At 42.2% G+C, this 23,446-nt stretch overlaps 1 protein-coding gene across 4 annotated transcripts in view; it reads right to left on the reverse strand.

Moving 5' to 3' along the window:
* The window catches only part of RBMS3 (RNA binding motif single stranded interacting protein 3), a gene marked incomplete at its 3' end in the record, with an annotated part of 470,025 nt that overhangs the window by 258,757 nt on the left and 187,822 nt on the right, over positions 1–23,446 (reverse strand). For all 4 annotated transcript variants that reach the window (XM_083578126.1, XM_083578127.1, XM_083578125.1 and 1 more), the window contains exon 4: positions 904–995. In XM_083578126.1, the coding sequence (XP_083434252.1) occupies positions 904–995 (92 nt within the window). The remainder of the gene's footprint in view (positions 1–903; positions 996–23,446) is intronic.

A 23,446-nucleotide genomic window follows, 5' to 3' on the forward strand; every position in this document is an offset into this window, starting at 1 on the left:
GCTGGAGAACCAAGACATGCAAATCTATAATGCGTATTTGTCTTCTGGGGTATCCAGCAGGTGCACTCGTGGATCCATCAATTGTCCGATACTGCATGCAACCTCTCATGACCAAAGGGAAGCCGCTTATGATCTCAACGTCTGCATATGCTTTGCAGCTTTAGCCAAGGGCACTGTCTCCAGCAACCTTTCCCCCATAAGCCATCTCAGGTTTATGCAGAATGGTGCAAGGCTTGACCGAGCCCCAAAGTATTGAGACTGTGCAGTAACCATGCACCAACTAGCCAGCCCTGGAACACACATTCCACCTCTCCACTGTCATATTTCGGGCCTGGATGTCAGTGCTCTTCCCATCTCAAGCATATTATTATTATTATTATTATTATTATTATTATTATTATTATTTGTATACCACCCTATACTCATAGATCTCAGGGTGCTTCGCAACATAAAACCACAATATAAACAAAACCAGAAAATGCACCATAAAAACAAAGACAACCTAATAATCCCCCTTTCCACGTTTTTAAAGGGCATCGGATGTCAATCAGCCAAAGGCCTGGTTAAAGAGAAAAGTTTTCGCCCGGCGCCTAAAGGTGTATTAACCTTGTCTTATGAAGTTCCTTGAAGGATGGCAGGAGAGTGTTATGGAACTTAAGAGCACCACATTTCAGGACCCGGGCAAATCACAGGCATCATACACATTGGCAAGCCAGCAGACAAAAGAAGATGAAGAAGAAATCAGTAGAGTCAGAAGACAAACTTGTGTTGAGTAATAAAACAAGATTGCAAGAAATCCTGATTTAGAAAACAGCAAGGAAATAGAACAATCCCACAAAATTATTACCGCAGAGAGTAATACACAACATTACAAGGTTAAGAATGCCTTCTCATTGATCTTACCTTTGCCATTTGCGCTTGAACTCCATTTGCTTTAAGAGATGCTACTGCCTTCTGTGCTGCTGCTGGGCTGTCAAAATCTACAAAACCATAACCTTTAGGGGGGGAAATACAGAAGTATTAATACCTTCAAAGAACATCCAACTTTTTAAACAACTTCTCTCTTATCAACAACGGCTTCCATGTTAGCCCTGCTCCCTCTAGCTACCAAATGACATTTCTGAGACCGCGAGATCCCATATCGTCTAGTGGTTAGGATTCCTGGTTTTCACCCAGGTGGCCCGGGTTCGACTCCCAGTATGGGAAGCTTTAAATTTTGTTTCCTGCTTGGCAGGGGGTTGGACTCGATGGCCCTTGTGGTCTCTTCCAACTCTATGATTCTATGAGACAGAAAGGAGTCGGCAGCCATCCCATTGTGCCCTATGTTCTCTTTTTCCTGGACACTTCCTCTTTTTCATGAATATGTAAAATGAGAGTCATCATAGCAATCCGTAGTTAAAAGTAGAACTCTCCTTTTTGCTCTTCAAAAGATGGCAAGCCTGGCTAGATCCAGTTCCAAGACCTGTTGAATTACTACTCCCTGAACTTCAGAACTAAGAACTAGTCCCCACACTTGCTTTTTCCCTCTTCCCTCCCATTACCATTTGCTTTTATGCCACATCTTTTAGACTGTAAGATTATAGTCTAATTAGATTATTTCTAATCTCTGTAGTCTGCTCTGGCAGTCTTCTTTGCCTGAAGGATAGGGTAAAAATACTTCTATATAAACAAACTGTTTTTTCACCTCCATCTCACCTTCTTCTCTTTTCATGGTTCATTTTACATATCATAAATCCCTGCATATTTTACAAAAGCTAAACCATTTAATATTTCATTGTTGCATCCATCAAAACTTATTTAAACTGTTGGATTTATCTTAATGCTGCCAACGTTTTCAGGTGTACACAATTTCCCCCCAATATATTCAATAAACGTTTTCCAATCTTCTCTAAACTTATGTTCTTCTTGTTCTCTTATTCTATATTCAATCTTTGGTTGGGACCTCGCTTGTTTTCTATTTTTGGTCTAACAAAACATGGGCCACAGTAGTAGCATCAGTGCTTTTTTCTGGGGGGACCCAGAGGTACGCATACCCCTAAACATGTTGTGAATCTTTGTACTTTTGTCCATTTACTGTATTTATTTTTCCAGATTTGAACTTTAAAATGGTGATTGTTTAAAATGACTCAAGAAATGACCCCTAAACATTTTTTAAAGAGAAAAAAAACCCTGAGTAGCATACATAAATAACCTTTTTTGACACCTGGGAATTTCAGTCTGAATTATCCCCAACAAAAAGGACTCGTCGTTGTTGTTTGGAAAAGTACTTTTAAACTTTTTTTTCAGTTCATTATGGATTATTTCCCAATACTCTTTTACCCTTTTACAAGCCCACCACATGTGAAAGAACCTCTTTGCATGATTTTCCCTATCACCTCAAAACTGAGGTAAAGGTACCCCTGACCATTAAGTCCAGTCACGGACGACTCTGGGGTTGCGCGCTCATCTCGCTCTATAGGCCGAGGGAGCCGCCGTTTGTCTGCAGACAGCTTCCGGGTCATGTGGCCAGAGCGAACCAGAGCAGTGCATGGAAACGCCGTTTACCTTCCCACTGGAGTGGTACTTATTTATCTACTTTGCACTTTGATGTGCTTTCAAACGTTTTTGACGTGCTTTTTGAATGTGCTCGGTGGACAGGAGCTAGGCTCAGTGGTTTAGACCACAGCGTATCTCATATTTATTACATGAATCTGCTTGTAAATATTAACAATGAACCTCTAGGAAACAATTTCTGACGTTCCACCATTCCCCTCTCGTCAGCCATGAAAAACTACATTTCTTCTTTGGTGAACATGGCACTAATTTCAAAGTACTCTTAGTATAATGATGCACCCAAGAAGCATTGCATTCAGACCTCTTTTGGACCTTTAATACGCATTGTATGTTTTTGGAATATATGTAACATGTCTCTCAGAGAAAAGTTACAGCTTTACCTTCGCCCTCCCCTTAATCCTTGCTGCAATCCATATAGCAGACACCAACTTGCCTGAAAGCTATAATAATATTAGCACTAGAATGCTGATAGCTTAACAGCTTTCAGGCAGACATCTCCATTTACTGGGTCAATATGCATTAATACAGAAGGCAGCCACAAAATGTGGCTACATTGAGTGTATTGCATTTTTTATCCATAAACGTTGTGCATGAACCAGAAGGGGTAATAGGGAGAGCTATGTAAGCACCCTATTAAAACCCCACAGTCTATCAATACTGAAATCCCAATATAATAAAATGCCATTCCCAACCCTATATTGAAGGTCAGATATGTTATTCAGGCCTCATCATGGTACTGAAACTGCCTTGGTCGCACTGGTCGATGATCTCCGGAGGTTCCTGCAGCCAATCAGAAGCCGCGCTTTGGTTTCTGAACGTTTTGGAATTCGAACGGACTTCCAGAACGGATTCCGTTCGACGTCCAAGGTACGACTGTATTATGGAAAGGGCAGGGAGACAGCCAAGGTAAAGTTCTAGCAATGAACACTTGTCCTTGTTCCAACATTCAAAAATTCAGAAGGGGCAAATACTTGTTTTTACATACTGACCACAGAGGGCTCTCTTCCATTCTCTGACTAAGGGTTCTTTTTGTTGATCAACTGACACAATAAAGGCACAATGGCTTCTTTAGATATTTTATAATAAATATTATAACAATATAGTGAATGAATAAATACGACAAATATTTGTTATTTGTTCCCTGTCATTGTCTCTACAGCCACAGCAGGCGCTGTAACTCTCTGACAGTTTGACTTTGCCCCTGATGGCACACTCTTCCACTCTCTCTCGAGACAGACGGATGCCAGCAACATAACAAATAAAACACCTTAAAACACGTTGTTGGGTTTTTTTCTTTAAAAAAGGAACATTAACACACCAAGGGTTTCCGGATCCTTTATTACTGAACAAGTATTAAGAATGAACAGCAGGTCTTCTGGTACAGTACTCTGTTGAAAAGCAATCATCACAGCTGAACTCTTGCAAAGCACAAGTACCTTTAATTAACTTTAAGGCAACTTTGCACAGCAATTTAATCCAGCAGCTCCATTCTTGCAGGGTTTCCTTGATTATCAGAAAGAACAATTCCAATGTAGGGGGTCAGACAGCATGAAGAAGCAGATTGACCATCACATCTACAGCCCCGCCGGCTAGGGTGGAAGGTGTTTGGCGGGGAGTCCCTAAGGCAGCCTTTCTTAACCTTGGGTTGTTCCTGAACTATGACTCCCATCATCCCTGACCACTGTCCATGCTGGCTAGGAATGATGGGAGTTGTAGTCCAACAACTGGAGACCCAAGGTTGAACAAGGCTGCCCTAAGGGGATCCGCCACTGCTGCCTGCCCAGAAATTTCCATTGACTACTATCCACTATAGTTTCCCACCTGCCAGGTCAAAGCTTGAGACTTTCACTGCTCCAGAGCCTCCATAGAGTTCCCCCACTGCCACCAGCAGAGAAGCAGCTATGTGCGACCCTAATCCCTCTCCCATTGAGTCAGGATTGCAGTCCTGACAGTCAATGCAACCATTTATAAAATATCAGTAATGGAGAACTTTGACTTTGCAACTGAGATACGCAGTTTTAAGAAATCCCACCTTTGCCCAGGATTTATTTAAGAAATCCCACCTTTGCCCAGCCCACTTTATGCGACCAGGAACAAGCTGCAGTGCATCTCAAGCTCTCACACACTCCCTGCCTTCTGCCCCTTTGGTGAGAGCTTCTACACTCAAACCTCGATTGTCGAACGTAATCCATTCCAGAAACCCATTCGGCTTCCAAAATGTTCGACAAGAAGGATCAGTTTCTGATTGGTTGCAAGAGCTTCCCACACTCAAGCGGAAGCTATGTTGAACGTTCGGCTTCCGAAAAACGTTCGGAAACCAGAGTATTTACTTCCAGGTTTTCGTCGTTTGGGAGCCAAAACGTTCCAAAACAGAGCCATTTGGGAACCGAGGTTTGACTGTACTACTTAAAGAAGCCGCAATTCAATGTTACACCCACACTCAGGCACTACAGTGTGCTTTAAACTAAAGACAATTTGAACAACCAGGGATCAGACTGAGGGGTTCACTGTTCTCCCCTCCTAAGTGGAGGAGAAGAGAGGCATTTATTCCCAGTCACCTAAACGCAGGGGGGGTTTTTTCTAGAAAAAGTGGTGCTGGAATTTGTTGGGGGAGCATCCAGCCAAAGTTATTGAGCCCTAACGCTAAAGAGGTACCAGTGAGTTCCGCTTGGAAAAAGCCCTGCCTAACCCACAGATGACTGAACTGAAATGATGTGTGGTCAAGCCTTCAGCTTCAATTCGACATCTGCAAAATGGGGAAAAATAATTTGCACAAGAGAAAGCACAGTAAAAAAAGATTGTACGAGTTGCATTAGAAATTCTTGACAAATTACCAAAAATACGTAACTCCTAGTAGTAGCAAACAAATGGAAACACATGGCAGCGGCTCTTCACCTGTTATACAAGAGATATCTGGCATCTTCCCAAGAGTTCTATAACACAACAAAATATTATTATTTTGCATTTTGGACTCTTATTTCCCCTCCACTTTTTAGGAAGAATATTCATATATTATACACATAAGAAGTCCAGTGCAAAGTTACTGCGGCTGCCTCCCTACAAATGCTGCCACCAAAAAACACAAAAACATAATTAGCATTATGTTTTTATGTTTTAATTAACCGTTATTATATTCCCAACCATATTCCTCCTTCTTTTTTAGTCTTCTCACAGCATGTTACAAAGAAATGAACTTGTTATACACAGCAGTCCTAAAAAGTGTTCTGCAGCAAAGCCATGAAGTATGAATTACTAAGGCCATGATCCCCAAAACGCTTGTTCTGAAGTAACCTAATCACTTTTATTATAGAATCAGTAACTGTAACGATGTTGAGTAACAAAATCTATGAATCACGTGCTTGTTTATGCAGAAATAAGTCCCACTGAGAAATAAGTCCTACTTGCATGTAAGTCTGCAAAGGATTCTAGGTCTAATTAGCATTTTGCATTATATATTTACATATGTCAGAAATCTTTACCTGAAGAGGTTGAAGTCAGCTATTGAAAGAGAAACGACACACTGACTTATCAATATAGTACAGTGGTACCTCAGGTTACAAAAGCTTCAGGTTACATACGCTTCAGGTTACAGACTCCCCTAATCCAGAAATAGTGCTTCAGGTTAAGAACTTTGCTTCAGGTTGAGAACAGAAATCGTGCTCCAGCGGCGCTGCACCAGCAGGAGGCCCCATTAGCTAAAGTGGTGCTTCAGGTTAAGAACAGTTTCAGGTTAAGTCCGGACGTCCGGAACGAATTAAGTACTTAACCCAAGGTACCACTGTATATCAAACTGGTAAGAATGGTTCAGCCAGTATGTTTATGATATGTCTAGCTGGCTGTGATATTGGCAGAGATTCCACCACAGGCAGTTTAGCCACATTTCACACAAATTAAGATACAAGGGTAGCCGAAAGATGTAATAGTGCTTTTGACTGGCATTAAAGGGTGACAACTTATACGCAGTGCTATTCTTTTCTTGAGAAAGAGGTGCTGGATCTCACCATGAACACCTTCCTTCTTCTCTTATAATGGCAATGGCACCCACCTGAGAGGTGCCAGAACTAAGCTCCAGTGAGTTCCAGCTGGGAAAAAAAGCCCTGTTTATATGTATATTACCATGCAGTAATATTTTCAACATCAGGTGCCTAAATGACAGTCCTGGTACAGAATTCAGAGACCAGGTTGTTCACCAGGGCAAGACAGTCTGAGCATATTACACTGATCCTGGCCCAATTAGCTACCTGGCTACCAATTAGTTTCTGGGCCCACTTCAAAGTGCTTCTTTTGAACTTTAAAGCCTTAAACCGCTCAGGTAATACCTCAAGGACGGCTTCTCTCCATATGAACCCACCCGGCTCCTACAATAATCATCTGAGGCCCTTCTTCATATACCTCCTCCACAAGAGGTCCAGAGGGTGGCAACAAGAAAGCAGGCCTTTCCTGTGGTGGCTCCCCATTTGTGGAATGCTCTCCCCACGGAGGCTAGGCTGGCACCTTCATAATATAGCTTTAGGCGCCAGGTAAAACCCTTCTTCTTCAAGCAAGTCTCGTACACACCGTTTAAACGTGTTTGTGGGTGGGGAGTGGGTGGCTTAATGTTTTGTTTGCTCTTGTTTTTGTTTGCATTATGTATCTTGTGTTTTTATATTGTATTACTATGTTATGAACTACCCTGAGTTCTAGGGATGAAGCACAGTATATTAAACAAAGAAAGAAAGAAAGAAAGAAAGAAAGAAAGAAAGAAAGAAAGAAACGAACGCCTTGCATCAATTTCATTCAGTAGGTTACACACACACACACACACACACACACACACACACACACAGAGAGAGAGAGAGAGAGAGAAAAAGAGATAGAGAGTTTTGAGTAATATATTATCTTTAAAACAAACAAGTTATTCAAAGGTTAAAACAGTATTCCAAACAGAGATTATTACTGAGTTGTTGTTGTTGTTGTTGTTGTTGTTGTTGTTGTTGTTGTTGTTGTTGTTGTTGTTGTTGTTAATACAGTGGTACCTCAGGTTAAGAACTGAATTCGTTCTGAAGGTCCGTTCTTAACCTGAAACTGTTCTTAACCTGAGGTACCACTTTAGCTTATGGGGCCTCCTGCTGTTGCCACCACACGATTTTTGTTCTCATCCTGAAGCAAAGTTCTTAATCTGAGGTACTACTTCTGGCTTAGCAGAGTCTGTAACCTGAAGCGTCTGTAACCCAAGGTACCACTGTATATAAATTTCATTTAACTAACACATCACTGTTATTGTCTTTTCTTCAATTCATTCACAGCCCTAGTCACACATTAATCACATGTAAATGGTAATCATGTAGGCTGTAGCCCTGCTCCTGACTTGCATCTCTTGCCTTTAGCTGCCTGTGGCATGTGGTTGTCTGTAAAGAAAGCCCAATGAGCACATGCGAGGGGCTCTGTGCCATTCAGACATCTATACAGCCAGCGGTTGCCATGAATTCACATCATAGTTCAAGTGAGCCAGGAATCCTGGCTTTATCATTATGTGTGAATGCGGCCAGTGTCTAGTTGACATTAAGAACTGAAACAGATGCACTAGGATTTCCGCTTCTTCTTTTCAAACTATAGCTCTTAATGCTGTGTAGAAGACAGCTCTTGAAATCATCCCAAATTCTGGGAGCATCTTTCTCAACCAATTGCTTTGGAAGCCACTGGAAGCCCCCGTTGTTAGTCAGGGATTACACAAACATCTAGATCTCAGGTTCCAATACATCTCTCGCGCTAACTGCTCCATGGCACTGCAGTTTCAACTTCTGGCCAGCAAGCTAATTTCACCCTTGGTTTGACAGAACCGCCCAAAATGGCATTTCTGACATTTATTAATCCTTGTTAGCAGGCAAAGAATTTCACTATTCTTATTTTATATGAGAACAAATTCATACTCATCCTGGAAATAAGTCTGTTAGGGAATCCTCCATTATAAGCAGGCATTTTCAGAAGCAATGCCCACAGTCTGAATGTAAGGTCTAGAACAACTTATGGGTCCCCAGATGTTGTTGAACTACAACTCCCATCACCCCTAGCTAGCAAGGCCAGAGCTCAGGGATGATGGGAGTTGTAGTCCAACAACATCTGGGAACCCACAGGTTGAGAACCGCTGATCTAGAAGAATGTTAGAATAATTCTGCTGAAATCAGACCAAAATCACATCTGGTCCAGCCTCCTGATCTTAGAGGAGCCAACCAGATGCCTATGGGAAGCCCACAAGCAGGAGAGGAGCAGAAGTGCACCCTCCCCACTTGTGCTCCCCAGTAACTATTCCCAGTAACAACCCACTATGGGAGCTTGTTGTTGTTGTTTATATACCACTTGTATCTTCCATGGTTCTCAAGGTGCTGTACATGGTTCTCCTCCTCATTTCATTCTCAAAACAACCCTGTGAGGTAGGTTAGGTTAGGCCACCCACTGAGCTTCATGGCTGTGTGAGGATTCGAACCCTGCATTCCCAGGTCCTGGTTCAACACTCTAACTGTTATGCCAGAAGAAGAGTTTGGATTTGATATCCCGCCTTTCACTCCCTTTAAGGAGTCTCAAAGCGGCTAACATTCTCCTTTCCCTTCCTCCCCCACAACAAATACTCTGTGAGGTGAGTGGGGCTGAGAGACTTCAAAGAAGTGTGACTAGCCCAAGGTCACCCAGCAGCTGCATGTGGAGGAGCGGAGACGCGAACCCGGTTCACCAGATTACAAGACTACCACTACACCACACTGGCTCTCACACCAGGCGGGCGCAACATAGTTCACAAACATAATAGCTAGTGGTCACTGACAGCCTTAACCTCTATGAATTTGTCTCACCCTGCTTTTAAAGCCTTCCATGTTAGTACCCGTTATGGCATCTTGAGATAGGCAGCAAATTTCATAGCTTAGCTATACACAATATTAAGAAATGCACAGTATCAAGAAATACTTTTTGCCTGCTCTGAATATTCCAACATTCACCTTCCGGGATGAGCCCAACTTCTAGTGTCCAAACTTTTTTCAAAGAGGGCCAGAAATGATGAAGTGAACATGAGTTGTTGGCCTTTTTTTAGGATTGAAGTTGTTGAGCTTTTTTTAGGATTTTACCTCAGGAAATAAACTGCCACAGGGGCCAGATTAAGCCGACTGGTGGGCCGGATTAGGCCGCAGAAACGGACTTTGGACATGCCTGAAATATACATGCATCTGCTTTCTCCACACTATGAAAATAATTTTGCACACGTCCCCTATGATGAAATACTACTTTCTAAGCTAAAAAAAGACCCTAGTATTGTAAAAAAAAAAAGAGGTGAAACATGACTTAGAGACCAACTCAGTTTGTTCTTGGTATGAGCTTTTGTGCGCATGCACACAAATAATGAAATAATGAATGGGGTTTGTATTACATGCTTTTGACATTTCCTTTACACTGAAATGAATGTTAAGTATATAAGTTGCACAAAGAGTTACGTAGCATACGTAACTTGAGTGAAACAGCAGACGGCAAGACAAATGACGTAGAACTTGGCAGAAGCCAAATGGAAACAGCACTGTGATGAATGCAGGTCAGAAATCACTCTGAAGTCCACAAGGACAAGGGTGTGGTTTCTCGGAAGCAAGTACCACACTCGCTTTGGGAGGAATGGCTCCAACTCTGAAATTTAATATGTATATAACTTTGTCAAGACTGTCACTTGTGTTTACTAACCGCTAGGAACCCCCTCCTGAAAGAAAGGAAAACAAGTGACTAATTTTACTTAGGCTTTATGGCATGCAGAGAAAAGCAACAACTGTGAATCTATAGGCACCAGTCTGTGTATGTGTGCATGTAGGGGAAGCCCACTTAAAGACACAGCAAGTGGACTTTTATGTGTGGCGTAATAAGCTCTATCTGAACTCACAGTCAGAAACTAAACAACTATGTCTCCCATAACCTAAATGGCTGCTGGGAGCCTCCTGCGCTCAGCTTCTCAATTCCATAATTAACTTGGCAGCAGGTTCAAATGAATTAAAACTGAATGTCACTATTTTCGCAACAAATCCCTCATCCTTGTCTTTTTCTGCGGCTTGTCAGGAGAAGACCAGCAGAACAGCAATTAGTGGTAAGCAGTGCAGTGAAAAAGAACCAAGTATACACTAATTAGGTCACTCACCAAGCACATTCGTTTCATTGGCAGATTTAATCAATGTTTTCCTGAAATGCCTTAAATCTCTTATGCTAATTTAAAGTTTTGTTATTATTGTTCCTTTAAACACAGATGGGATGCCTGGAGATTTTCAAGTGCTTTCCCACCCCCTCCCCCATCAAAAAGGGTTTCTAAATATTATGCCTTACATTTAACTGCTTGTCCATGTTTCACAGGAACAGATATCATGAAATTGCAACAATTTCATTCTCAGATACCTAAGAACATGGTAGGCAGAACTGGGCAAACTCAAATAATGGTTAAAAGGTAAAGGAACCCCTGACCATTAGGTCCAGTTGTGACCGACTCTGGGGTTGCGGCGTTCATCTCGCTTTATTGGCCGAGAGAGCCGGCATACAGCTTCCGGGTCATGTGGCCAGCATGACTAAGCCGCTTCTGGCGAACCAGAGCAGCGCACGGAAACGCCGTTTACCTTCCCGCCAGAGTGGTACCTATTTATCTACTTGCACTTTGACATGCTTTCGAACTGCTAGGTTGGCAGGAGCAGGGACCAAGCAATGGGAGCTCACCCTGTCGCGGGGATTCGAACCACCAATCTTCTGATCGGCAAATCCTAGGCTCTGTGGTTTAACCCACAGCACCACCCACAACAACACTCCGTTGTTGTGAGCAATGTGTGAACATTATTTATCTATTAAAACAGTCTTACGCTTTTTTAAAAAACAAGAAATGAGATTCCAACTAAACATCAGGAAGAGTGCTGTTCAACAGCAGAACATTCTCCCTCGGGAGGTTGTGGACTCTCCTTCCTTGTAGGTTTTTAAGCAGAGGTTTAGATGACCACCTGTCATTAATGCTTTAGCTGAGATTCCTGCATTGCAGGGGTTGGACTAGATGACCCATGGGGTCCCTTCCAATGCTACAGTTCCACGATTCTATGAAATCAATTAGACTTTAGCTATAGGTTCATATCTTGAGACCAAGTTAGTTGCACTTTGTTCTCATTCATTTCAGTGGGACCCAAGTTTAATTAACTTCGTCAGGACCCAATTCATAATTTCAGATTCATAATGAAATATGCATGTTTAAATCTCTGTTGTTATTATTAATAATAATAATAATAATAATAATAATAATAATTTTATTATTTATACCCCGCCTATCTGGCTGGGTTTCCCCAGCCACTCTGGGCGGCTCCCTATAGAACACTAAAAACAGAATAAAACTTCAAACATTGGAAACTTCCCTAAACAGGGCTGCCTTCAGGTGCCTTCGAAAAGTCAGATAGTTGTTTATTTCCTTGACATCTGATGGGAGGGCATTCCACAGGGCGGGCGCCACTACCGAGAAGGCCCTCTGCCTGGTTCCTTGTAACTCCACTTCTCACACTGAGGGAACCGCCAGAAGGCCCTTGGAGCTGGACCTCAGTGTTCGGGCTGAACGATGGGGGTGGAGACGCTCCTTCAGGTATACAGGGCTAAGGCTGTTCGTAAGTGAATCAGCCTAGCTCAGGGGTCAGCAACCTGTGGTCCACGGGGATCATTTAACCGGCACACAAGCCACCCCCTAACCAAGCCGGCCACTTGGCGAGTCCCCGTGTGCTGTGCTAAACTGATGCAGCACAGCGACTCGCTTCCACGGCACCAAAAATCGCATCTGCGCAGACACAGATGCTGAAAATTGCGGGTGCGATCCGGCCTATGGTGGGATCTCTGCTGGAGTGAATCGGCCAAGGTGAGGTAAACCTTACCGACCCCTGACCTAGCTGGATCAGAGTGAGAATCTAGCATACAGCCCATAAATAGGCTTATTCAAAAGTGGGCAGATAACCAGAAATAAAGCGAGTACATCTAGAATGAATTCAATAATCTATATCTATACAGTCCTGATAATGCATCTTCCTTCCTATTTTCAAGATTCGTGCACTCACTCCATGAAGACTTTGCACCATCTGTTCTATAGCAAAGTTTCTTCTGGTTTACATCATGTGCTTACCTAGGGTATCTCTTAAAAGTAATGTGCATCCCGAGTAGCAGGTAGTGGGCATAAAAAGTGATTATCTGATAATTTACTATGCAAATTCCAGTGATTGTTTTATGCACAGTGGATAAAGAATCAAATTAAAGTCTTATAACCCTTGGAAAATTAGCGTTAGCAAGCAGAGAGGTTGATTTGCCCTTGAAAACTAAATTACGAAGTGCAAATTGTGTAACATTCACATAGCCTGTACCATCTCTGACTACATAAACGTGCTAACCATGAAACATTTTGAATTATTAAAACCCATGATTTTAAGTTAGTAGTTAACTTGCAACTGGTCAGATTCCTATGCTAATAGATAATTAAGAGCAGCTGACAGCCAAAAGGAGAAAACATTTTCCACAACCCACAGAGGATACAAAATCATGGTCGAGGATATATTTATTTTATTTAGAATGATTCCTAAGGCACCCAGTTTGTTACAGAGGCAATATATAAACTTGAAGGTTTCGGTTCCCTATTGTTCATTTGGGGAAATTTTCACAGAAACTTCACCCTCACTATGGTACTTAAGCAGAGGCAATATAACCACAACCCTGCCACACACACCCAAATTTTCCTTTCATTGTAGTGCCCATTTCCTTCATTTGTGTTTAAATTAAGAAAGACCAAAGTTTTAGCCCCTGTAGATTTAGAGATTCATTTATAAAGGTGAAGTCAGAGTGTATTAAAAGGCTGAGATTTACATGCCAATTCTAGATTCAGGATTGAGTCCCTACGGGGCTAACTCCCAGGTAACTACAGGATTATTTGCTTGGACATAAGTCCTACTGTCTTCAGTGGTCCTACTCTTAAGTATGTGTGTTTAAGCCTGCAGCCTTGATGCAGATTAGGAGACAAGAGCTATTCTCTGCTTTTACTTCAACAACAGAGGAAAGATTTTCAGCAGAAGGCCTTCCTAAACAAGGAGACTTCAGCCAAATGCCAAAAGCTGTAAAGTGTCAGGGCTTGGTAAATCTCAACCAAAAACGCATTTTACATTGTGGGTGCCACCACTGAAAAGGCCCTACTCCATGTTGACAAGCCTCAGAGATAGCTGAGGAATGCAGAGTTCCATGGTCCTCAACAAAGGCACTTAGTTCTGCCCAACATTTTGTTTTTTTGGGGGGGGCTGATTGCATGTGTGTGACCTGGCAGGGCCTTCTGCCATCACTAGGTGTCCCAATGGGGAGTGCTGCCACCACGGGGAGGCCTGACAAGGCCCTCTGCCAGTGCATGGAGGTCCAGTGTGGCGTGTCATCACCGTGACCCGCTCCCTCAAGATTGTGGGGTTCAGTCCCATCCCCACATAGTTTGGAGAGGGGTAGGTCGTGGTGTTCAGCCCCAGAGAGCTGGTGCCTATGGTGCTCAACCTATTCAAGGTGCGCTCTGAGATAACATGCGCAGATGAGCTCGAGGAGTCTCCACCGTTGTTTCTGACTGCACACCTATCAACTACCCACAAACCTCTGTTCTTCAGCAATTATCCATCTCAAAACAGCAGAACGCATTACTGGCAGCTTTCCAGAGGCAACAGATGCTCTTCCCAATGGTGGAAGACTGGGCCTTCTCTATCCCTCAAGAGGCCTCTGATATCTCCCTGATTTCTCGCTGTTTTAGCTACATCGCCACTGTCTGCCTCACCATATATTGTTTACTTCTACCACACTACCCCTGAACATCACCCTCTAAAATTCTCACAGCCAAACTCATCAGGGACCTTTAGGTGTCATAGTTAATATATACGCACTACCTGTAGCCAAAGCTTCCTTTAAATAAAAGCAGAAAGGAGCTGCATAGCTCTGCTACGCCAGATGCTGAGGCAGTTTCAGTGGCCAGTAAGACTAGACTGTTAATTAGGACATTATTTTATTATTTAAACATTCTGGTCTTCATGAATTTTTAGTGTTCAGCAGATTAAAAACAGCATTAGGTCGACCTAGGTCATATGACGACAGGATAAACGAAACATCCCAAATATTAGCTGCCACAGAGACAGAGGAAATTTGAATTCAAGAAGCTGGGCTATGAATTGGCGAAGGCAAAATTTATTTCCAACCCGAAGTGAACTTGTCGTTTATGTCTTTCGCAGCAGCAGTGTTCAAAGCAGAAGTAAACAGGATGGAACTGACAAGAAAGAGTGAGCTCAGTGAGCACACCAAACCTACCATGCTTTATTGGAAGTAATATTTAGAACAAAGAAAGCAGGATGCTTTGGCAAGTGGCTCAGGAAAACATGCAAGTAAACCAAATTGATGAGCCTGTCATTACTTCGATTACTCTGGGGGTGGAGTGATGGGGGAAGCCCCTTGTGTAATAAAATGGCTTTCATTAAAGCTATACATCTGCTTGGGGCTATGGGTTTCAGGTATAGCCATCTGAGTGCTTTTCTACAACTGACCTGCAATTTAGACAAATAGATATATTATAAGTATGAGACAGAACCCATAAAATACACTCTCCCACAAACAGGGGTGGTTTTACTCCCACTTTATAAGACACAATCCCTTTATCTGTTTGAACACTCCAGGTACCCTGCTGAAACTAAACATACATTTCATCACCATCTCGTTGCAGTTAAACTGGCAGTAAACATCAGTTGATAAAGCTGGCAATAAAACAGAAATATATATATTTAATGCTAACAGATGGCAAGGAGTTGCTTTGGACATCGTGATGTGGTAGAGAGAACAGGAAGCACAAATGTCTTGCGCTTCAGTTTACTTGCTTCCTTCTCCATCTCATCCAAAATCCGACGTTTACATCGCCCTCCTGGGCTCCTCCTCACATGAATTTCCTCGTGTGGCAGGAGGATGTGAGAATGCTATTTTGGGTGAGCCAGTGGAACAGAAGAACGTTTGCAGTTTCTCTTCCTTCCCCCCCAACGTCATCATTTTTGAAGTGGACCTGGCATTTCCTAGGACTTGTTTTTGGACTCCATATGGGAATATGAAGCCGTCTTATGCAAAGTCCATCTAGCTCAGTTTTAGCTACCTGGCTAGCAACGGTTCTCCACGAGCTCAAACAAGTTGTCTATCCCAGACCTTCTCCATGAGACCTTTTTAACTGGAGATGCCTAGGATTGAATGTGGTACCTCTTTGCATGAGTGTTGCCCTTTCCCAAATCTCTATCACTGGTTGTGCCATACATATCACATGCTAAACTTTTAACTGGAGATGCTGGGAACTGAACTTAGGCACTCCTATATATAGAACATAACCACTATCATTGAACTATAGCTGCCCCAGGAAGAAGTGAAATCTTGAGCACAAACACACACAAGCACACACACACACGTATGGTACCTTGGTTCTCAAACGCCTTGGTACTCAAACAACTTGGAACCCAAAGACTGCAAACCCGGGAGTGTTCCAGTTTTTTCAGAAGCTGAACGTGCTCCATTTTGACTGTTACGCTTCCTATTTGAGTTCCGCACTCCCATTTTGAGTGTTATGCTGAGGTCTGTTTTGTTTTTGCAGCTCTTTTTTCGTTTTTGTGACTGTGTGGAACACAGCTCAGCTACTGATTGATCGATTGTGTGACTGAAGTATATTGTTTATTGCTTTTATTTTATGGAGCAATGGTCTCGTTAGATAGTAAAATTCATGTTAAATTGCTGTTTTAGGGGTTGTTTTTAAAAGTCTGGAACGGATTAATCCATTTTACATTACTTTCTATGGGAAAGTGCGCTTTGGTTTTGGAACAGACCTCCGGAACAGATTAAGTTTGAGAACCAAAGTACGTGTGTGTGTGTGTGTGTGTGTGTGTGTGTGTGTATGTGTTTTGTGTGTGTTTTGTGTGTTTGTGTGTGTGTGTGTGTTTGTGTGTGTGTGTAAATAAATATTGCTGTATTTTCTGTTTTCTGTGTGTTCTGTGAGAAGACCATTGGTCTTCTCAGGATCTGACTCTGTGGTACAGAAAGCTAAGCACACTATTCATAACTTGGAATGCTTTCAAAATTTACCTCAAGTTTTCATAATTTAAAACACCAGTTTTCATAATTTAAAACACCAGTCTGCTTCAGTTGGATTGCATTACTTAGAATCACCTAGTGGCTGAAGATTGGAGTATTGAAGCATCTTAAAGTCCTAAGTCAAAGTTGTGCAAATTCTCAATAAGACTTAGCTATATATTATTCTCTTTCTGCACCTGTTGTCCATTTTCTCCCAGTGATCAGTTTCACCTTATCACGAAGGAGTTGGGAAATAGAACCTTGCACTTCGTCCCTTTCCCAAATTTTACTGTGATGTAACCTGCTGGTTTCACAAGCTCCAATATCCATGAGCCCCTGAATCCTTCAACAGGGATATCCATGGAGACCTCTCTTTGCTAAATGTTTTAAAGACGTATATGAGAAATGGATCACAAAAGCCTAGCTAGTCACACAACGTCAGAAAATGCTGGAAAACCTTTGGTCTAAATGTTTGTGAATTATAATTGAGCATTCAGGTGAAACAACAACAAAACCTTTTATAGAACTATAGCGGGTACACAAAAAGGTCTGATAAAAACACTAGTATTTTATCCAAAGGGGTCTTTACGGTTTTTAAATATACAGAGAAATGTGTACTAGAGGTTCTGCATCACTTTAGACAAATCCTGAACTGAAATAGTCCACTTCAGAGAGCTTCAGGTGTCATTCAAAGTGAAGCAGGTTCACTCTGAATCGGTCTAAATCTGGCCTGTTCCCAAAGTTTCAGGAATGATTCTGCAATACAGTGTGTCTATCAAGACAGATGCTTCTCTCAAGCTCTCCCCCATGGTGGTGGGTACAGTTTTGCAACTGATAGCTCTAGCTTCTAATCACAGGGAACTTTTTTACAAGGGCTCATAAATGGCAGCGCTTTTGGCAAGAATGTTGAAGTACTGTATCATAACTGAGTGATCTCTACAGTGAATGCAATTTTCATTTTTAAAATGCCAACGAAACCACGAGGATAAGAGCAAATCCCTTTTTATCAGTGTATTTTAGCTGTAAAAAGTGCCTGGCATGAAAAGCACCTGACTAAAATTTTGAAGGATCCATTCCCTGCAAACTTCATCCATTTCTGTCTAAAAAGCAAAGCTATAACAATTGGCTGATTTCCCCATCAACCCATCAGGGAGGCATTGGGGTTTGGATTAACAGATTTTCCAAAGTTGAGGTTCTGTTTCAAACTTGAGATGAAGTTGGTGTTCTCCAAATGGTCCAAGCGAAATCAACCTGAAGTAGGCTCTGAACTAAAACTTCCCTTCGGCGAATTCTCCTATAATGAATACTTATCCACATAAATGCACACAATAGCCTCCCAAAATGAGAGAGGTGAAAACAACGCAAGGTTACTTTCCCCTCTCAGGGATGTCCCATTATTAAACACTTTCCCCTTACAGCTCTTCAACTTGATCAGACCACAAGCTGTTTGTGATCCCATCTACTCAATTTTACCACTCCATTAACTTATATCTGATTAGGAGACCTGGGTTCAGTTAGGCATTGGGGGGGAAGGCTTTTCACCCTGCAGTGAAATGTATTTCCTCCACCTCCAGGCATAAACTCATTCTCTGCTTCAGAAGAGCTATTCAGCAGTTAATCACATGGGTGGAATAAAAGCAGGTGTTTCCTATTTGAAACCCAAATTGAGCCTACTGCAGGAGGTATGAAGAACATATGAAAAGCCCTGCTGAGCAAAACCAAACTCCAATACCTTGTCCGCCCCACCCCACCCCCCGTGGCCAAACAGCTGCCTCTGGGACACCCACAAGCAGGCCATGAGGACAACAGATCCACAGCAACTGGTATTCAGTCAAGGTGCCTCTCTTATCCTAGAGGTAGCACATAGCTAGCATAGTTGGTAGCCATCAATAACCATATCTTCCATGAATTTCTATGACTTCCTGGTACAAGACCCTACCTGCCCGCTGTCTCACCAGAGTGGTGCATGCTCAGGTTATCTCCCGCTTGGACTACTGCAATGCGCTCTACATGGAGCTACCTTTGAAGGTGACTAGAAAACTATAACTGATCCAGAATGCAGCAGCTAGACTGGTGACTGGGAGTGGCCGCCGAGAGCATATAACACCGGTCCTGAAAGACCTACATTGGCTCCCAGTACATTTCTGAGCACAATTCAAATTGTTGGAGTTGACCTTTAAAGCCCTAAATGGCTTCGGCCCAGGATACCTGAAGGAGCGTCTCCACCCCCATCATTCAGCCCGGATACTGAGGTCCAGCTCCGAGGGTCTTCTGGTGGTTCCCTCACTGCGAGAAGTGAGGTTACAGGGAACCAGCCAGAGGGCCTTCTTGGTAGTGGCTCCCACCCTGTGGCATGCCCTCCCATCAGATGTCAAGGAAATAAACAACTATCTGACTTTTCGAAGACACCTGAAGGCAGCCCTGTTTAGGGAAGTTTTTAATGTTTGATGTTTTATCGTGTTGGGTGGTGATTCCAGGCAAGCAGATTTCACCTAAACATTAGGAGAAAACTTCTTCATGGTAGAAGCTGTCAGTGGAACAGGCTGCCTTGGGAGGTAGTGGCTCCCCTAAGCTAGAGTTTAGACAGGAACGTTGCAGCTCCTTTTTGTGTTGACAATTGTTTCTTCCCTTCCCAAATAGCAGAGGTTGGATGAGGAGTCTCGCTCTTTTCCTTTTAAGACAAAACTGTGTCTTTGAAACATCTCAGCACATATCCTTTATTATTTACTGGATAAACTTATTCATGTTTCACTTTGTACCTGTTCCAAGCGGGAGAGGCAAATTACTCTTTTTCTTTTGCTTAGACAAACAACTATGCTGAATCCATTTGTTCTTTAAAAAGAGTTAAATATTACATCACGGTGAAATAAATTAATTGACCTGTGCTGTGAACAAATAAATCACCAGGCCCAATATGCAGCTTCAAATTTGCAGCTCATTTCAGCAAGCGGGCTTTGCTCTTTCTTAACATATGAGTTAAGTAAGCCTTTCTGACAGGTGTAAGAGCCTCTTATATCACTTGCAAAGCTATGGTAGCAAGATATGACAGAAAATTAGGAGTAGTCATAATATCAGATGTTCCATATCACCAAGTATCATAACAGAAAGCCTTGGTACACCAAATAAAAGAGAACATGTAGTACAACCAATAAGTTTTTTGCGGGGTAGGAGGGAAGGATGACATAACAAGAACATTCAGTTATGCCAACATTCTTAACAAAAACATGTACAAATGTCTATAGGATCTCAATAGCAAAGTGGCTGATTTCATTAATCCAGGGTTACCAATATAAAAATGACGTACAGCATATCTAGATGGCAGTTTCTTCATCCACTTTGCAATTGGTTTGCTTTCCGGTTGTTAACAGATGTACTGTGCTACTTCCCCCTACCTGCACTTTCCTGGCTGCCATTTTGAATTTCCCTGTCCATCACGTTGCCTGAACGAAGAACTTCTTTCACATAATTCTAGGTACTGCAGTGTAGAATTTGGCTGCTCCATTGGTCTCCTTCATTATTTCATCTCAATGTAGCCCTTCTCCAAGGCTTAGGACTATGTAAAGCTACTCCTTCCATCAAGCTGGGTACCATGAATGGCCACAGCTCTCCAAGTCTTCCCCGAAGAGACTAAAGGTTCCAGGAAGAGACAATGTCCTTGAGGTCCTTGTTAAGTGAATATACTTTTACAGATGGGCACAGAGAAACATGCTAATCATACTGTGGTTCATTACATTGGGAATGAGGAATTCCTGAGTTCTCAGATATCATTTGACTACAACGCCCCAATGATTCCTTTATTTGGCAAATTGGTGGTTAATATTCCAGAAGAAATTGTTGTTAAATAAATAGGAAATAATCTTTAAGAGGTGATCTCCTGATATTTGTTGGCATCCATCTGTCAAGAGGCAATGGAATGTGCCTCTGGGGGTGAAATCAACCAGATATCTCTATATTTTTAAATGAGATACTCATGAGGGGTGGTGTGGGTGGGTGAGGGAGGAGAGGAAGGGAGAGAGAGACAGAGAGAGGAAAAAACTTGTACGGTTGGGAAGTCCAGAAGAGTCTGTTTTGTCCAACATGTGCAAGATCACACTAATAATGTTCTGCTAGCACCTCTATCAGGGTAGTATTTGGGTCCTTATGTCTTCTGCCTGTGATGTTCCATGATTTGCATTGTATGAGGTAACGTTACATGTGTTTCAGGTTTAGAGGCATTTTTGTCAGATACTAGAATTAGACTAGACACCCCATTGGTTAAATGAAGATGATGCTCCCCCTTTAAAATGCAATGCCCAATGCTGGTTAATACAGGCTACCCAAATATTTGACATTGATAATGCTGGCCTTGCTTTTACTTCATTTGTTTCTACAGCCCTGTCCCCAATCGCTGCTCCTTAATGACTGCACCATTCCATTTATAATTATTCACTGAGTCTGCATGGTGACAAGGAATGTCAGTGAGCATGTCAGCTTTGGTGCTGAGAGCCAAGCGGAGCAGCACTCAAAGCTTGATGAGTAATCAAGGCTTATTTAATTGTAATTAATTTGTCACCACCCAGACAATTTGAAAACAAAATCAAAACATGCAAGTACCAGATAGGAGCCAGATGCTGATCCCACTAACACTATATCACAGTTGCACCAGCTTGCAAAGTCAACAAGCCATTCCAAATTTATACCAACATAAGTGCAAGTACGAGAATACAGTCAGCAAAACATAATCAACAAAGTGACAGTCCATTTCAATGTTCCCTTCCCCCTCAATTTTGGGAAGCTGAAAAGAAATCTCTCCTCTGTTGGGTCCCACACTCATTAAATAACACAAGTGAAAATCTGCGCTAGGACAGATAAGTTTAAAAATCCCAAGGTTGGAGTCTGGGCACCAAATTGTCCACCAGAAACCAACATTCTGAAATTTTTGGGGACCCTTACTTCTGAACCCATGCATTTCCTGGGAAAATCTTTGATGGAATAACTCAGGTCAAACAAGCCACTTCTGGACTCCAAGCTACTGCAATGAATGCTGTGGCAGAATGTGGCATAATGACAATTCCTTCTCCAGCAAAAGTTTCAAATTTAAAGGACAACACAGATAAGAGATTTAATTCTGAAGAGTCCCGGGACAATTTCAAAGATCCTGGTTGTCCTTTATCACAAGATGAAATTGACCATCGCTCTGTAAAACAACTGGATACACTAGTACCTGTCTGGGGTGATTCTTCTTCTTAAGGAGGTAGGTAAATTTTAGCCCTATGGGGCATAACTACAGAATGCAACACTGCGGCTGCTACTCATGGGCATTGAGCACATTGACCACAATGACACAATTCAGTAGCAACCTTTTGAACCATGCGTGGTATGTACACATGCCTCCTAGTCCAACAATTCGTAAATAGAGAGCACCAGAAGAGGCGAAAAAGAAATGTAATGTTATTTCAACTGGTGCCACCCTTTGCCTTCTGAGAACGACAGGAAGGAATCGCCTGCAGAGACTGCGAGAAAGGATCCTTCACAACATGACAGTGACACAGAGCAATAAAGTTGGCGCTTCGAGAGAATTTGTCTAGCTTCAACTTATATCCACTGGGTCTCATTATGTCTTGGCCTGTGATATTAAAGAGCTGTCTAGCATCAAAAATCTTGGGCCTATATATTTATAGACTGCTCAAGTCACCTCCCAACTGACACTTTTAGAGTCTAGTTTCTCTAACTAAACATATTGAGTTTCTTAACTCTGTCTCATTTCAATCTAGGCTCCAGACATCAAACTTGCCCCTGTGGCTCTTCCCTGAACTCTTCTCAGTTCTTTTCTGATTTTGACCTGCGGCTATTGGAACAAGACATGTGGCAGTTTCAGCAATGGCTTCATTAATTCCACAAACATGGTCATCATTTTCCCTCTCACCTCCTTACTTGATATTCACCCTGTTGAAATGCTTTTTAAGGTAATTGGTAGGCCATTAATTAGGCTCAAGAAATCGGTACAGCCGTGCAGTGTGCCTTTTTACTTTCACACAAATCATCTGGCCACATCTACTTATCTTTTAAGAGAATTATTTATGAAAGGTGCTCCGTCAAATATTCATATTGGGCTGTAACAACTAATGTGTGAATCACTTTAATGGGAAATAGCTATCAATGCTACAACAGTGCTTGGCAATATGTTTCTCCTCACATTAAATGAGCAACTAGCAAAATGAGAATTTTCCTGAGCCAAATCCTCCTCAAAGCTACTTTGCAGAAGGAGAGTTTACCTGAATATTATCATGTTTTTGGACATAAGCTTTCTTGTATATAATGTACACTGGACATTTTGTCCAGTGGCAACTGTTCAGATGTTTGCAAGTTCACATGTTAGGGGGAAAATAAGAAAGATAGTTCATCACTTCATTAGAGGACATGATTGCAGTACTTTCTGTATACCATTTCTTTGTTTGCTTGAGCAAAGAAGGGTCAGGAATAGTCACCGAATACTACCAATTCATCGTATAATTAGGGAAATTCCACCAAATTGTGTTTGTTACACAACAGCTTGACTGAGCCAAACAGCTGTCCCAGATCAGCTCTCAGGGTGATGCTTTCTAAACACACAACCGTATTTGGCATGGGAAGCTAGCTGATCAAGCAACTGACTTGACTGCATCTATTAAACCCAGGAATAGCCTTGTGCACAAGGCTGTTATCTTTTGTGGTTTATATGGGTCACAATAAAATCAATGAAGATACAGCCCCCATCCCAGCAAAACACATGCATACACACACCATATTCACTCCCGGAACACCCAAG

Source organism: Podarcis filfolensis, assembly GCF_964270895.1.
Source record: "Podarcis filfolensis genome assembly, chromosome: 12".
In the NCBI taxonomy this organism is placed as follows: Eukaryota; Metazoa; Chordata; class Lepidosauria; order Squamata; family Lacertidae; genus Podarcis; species Podarcis filfolensis.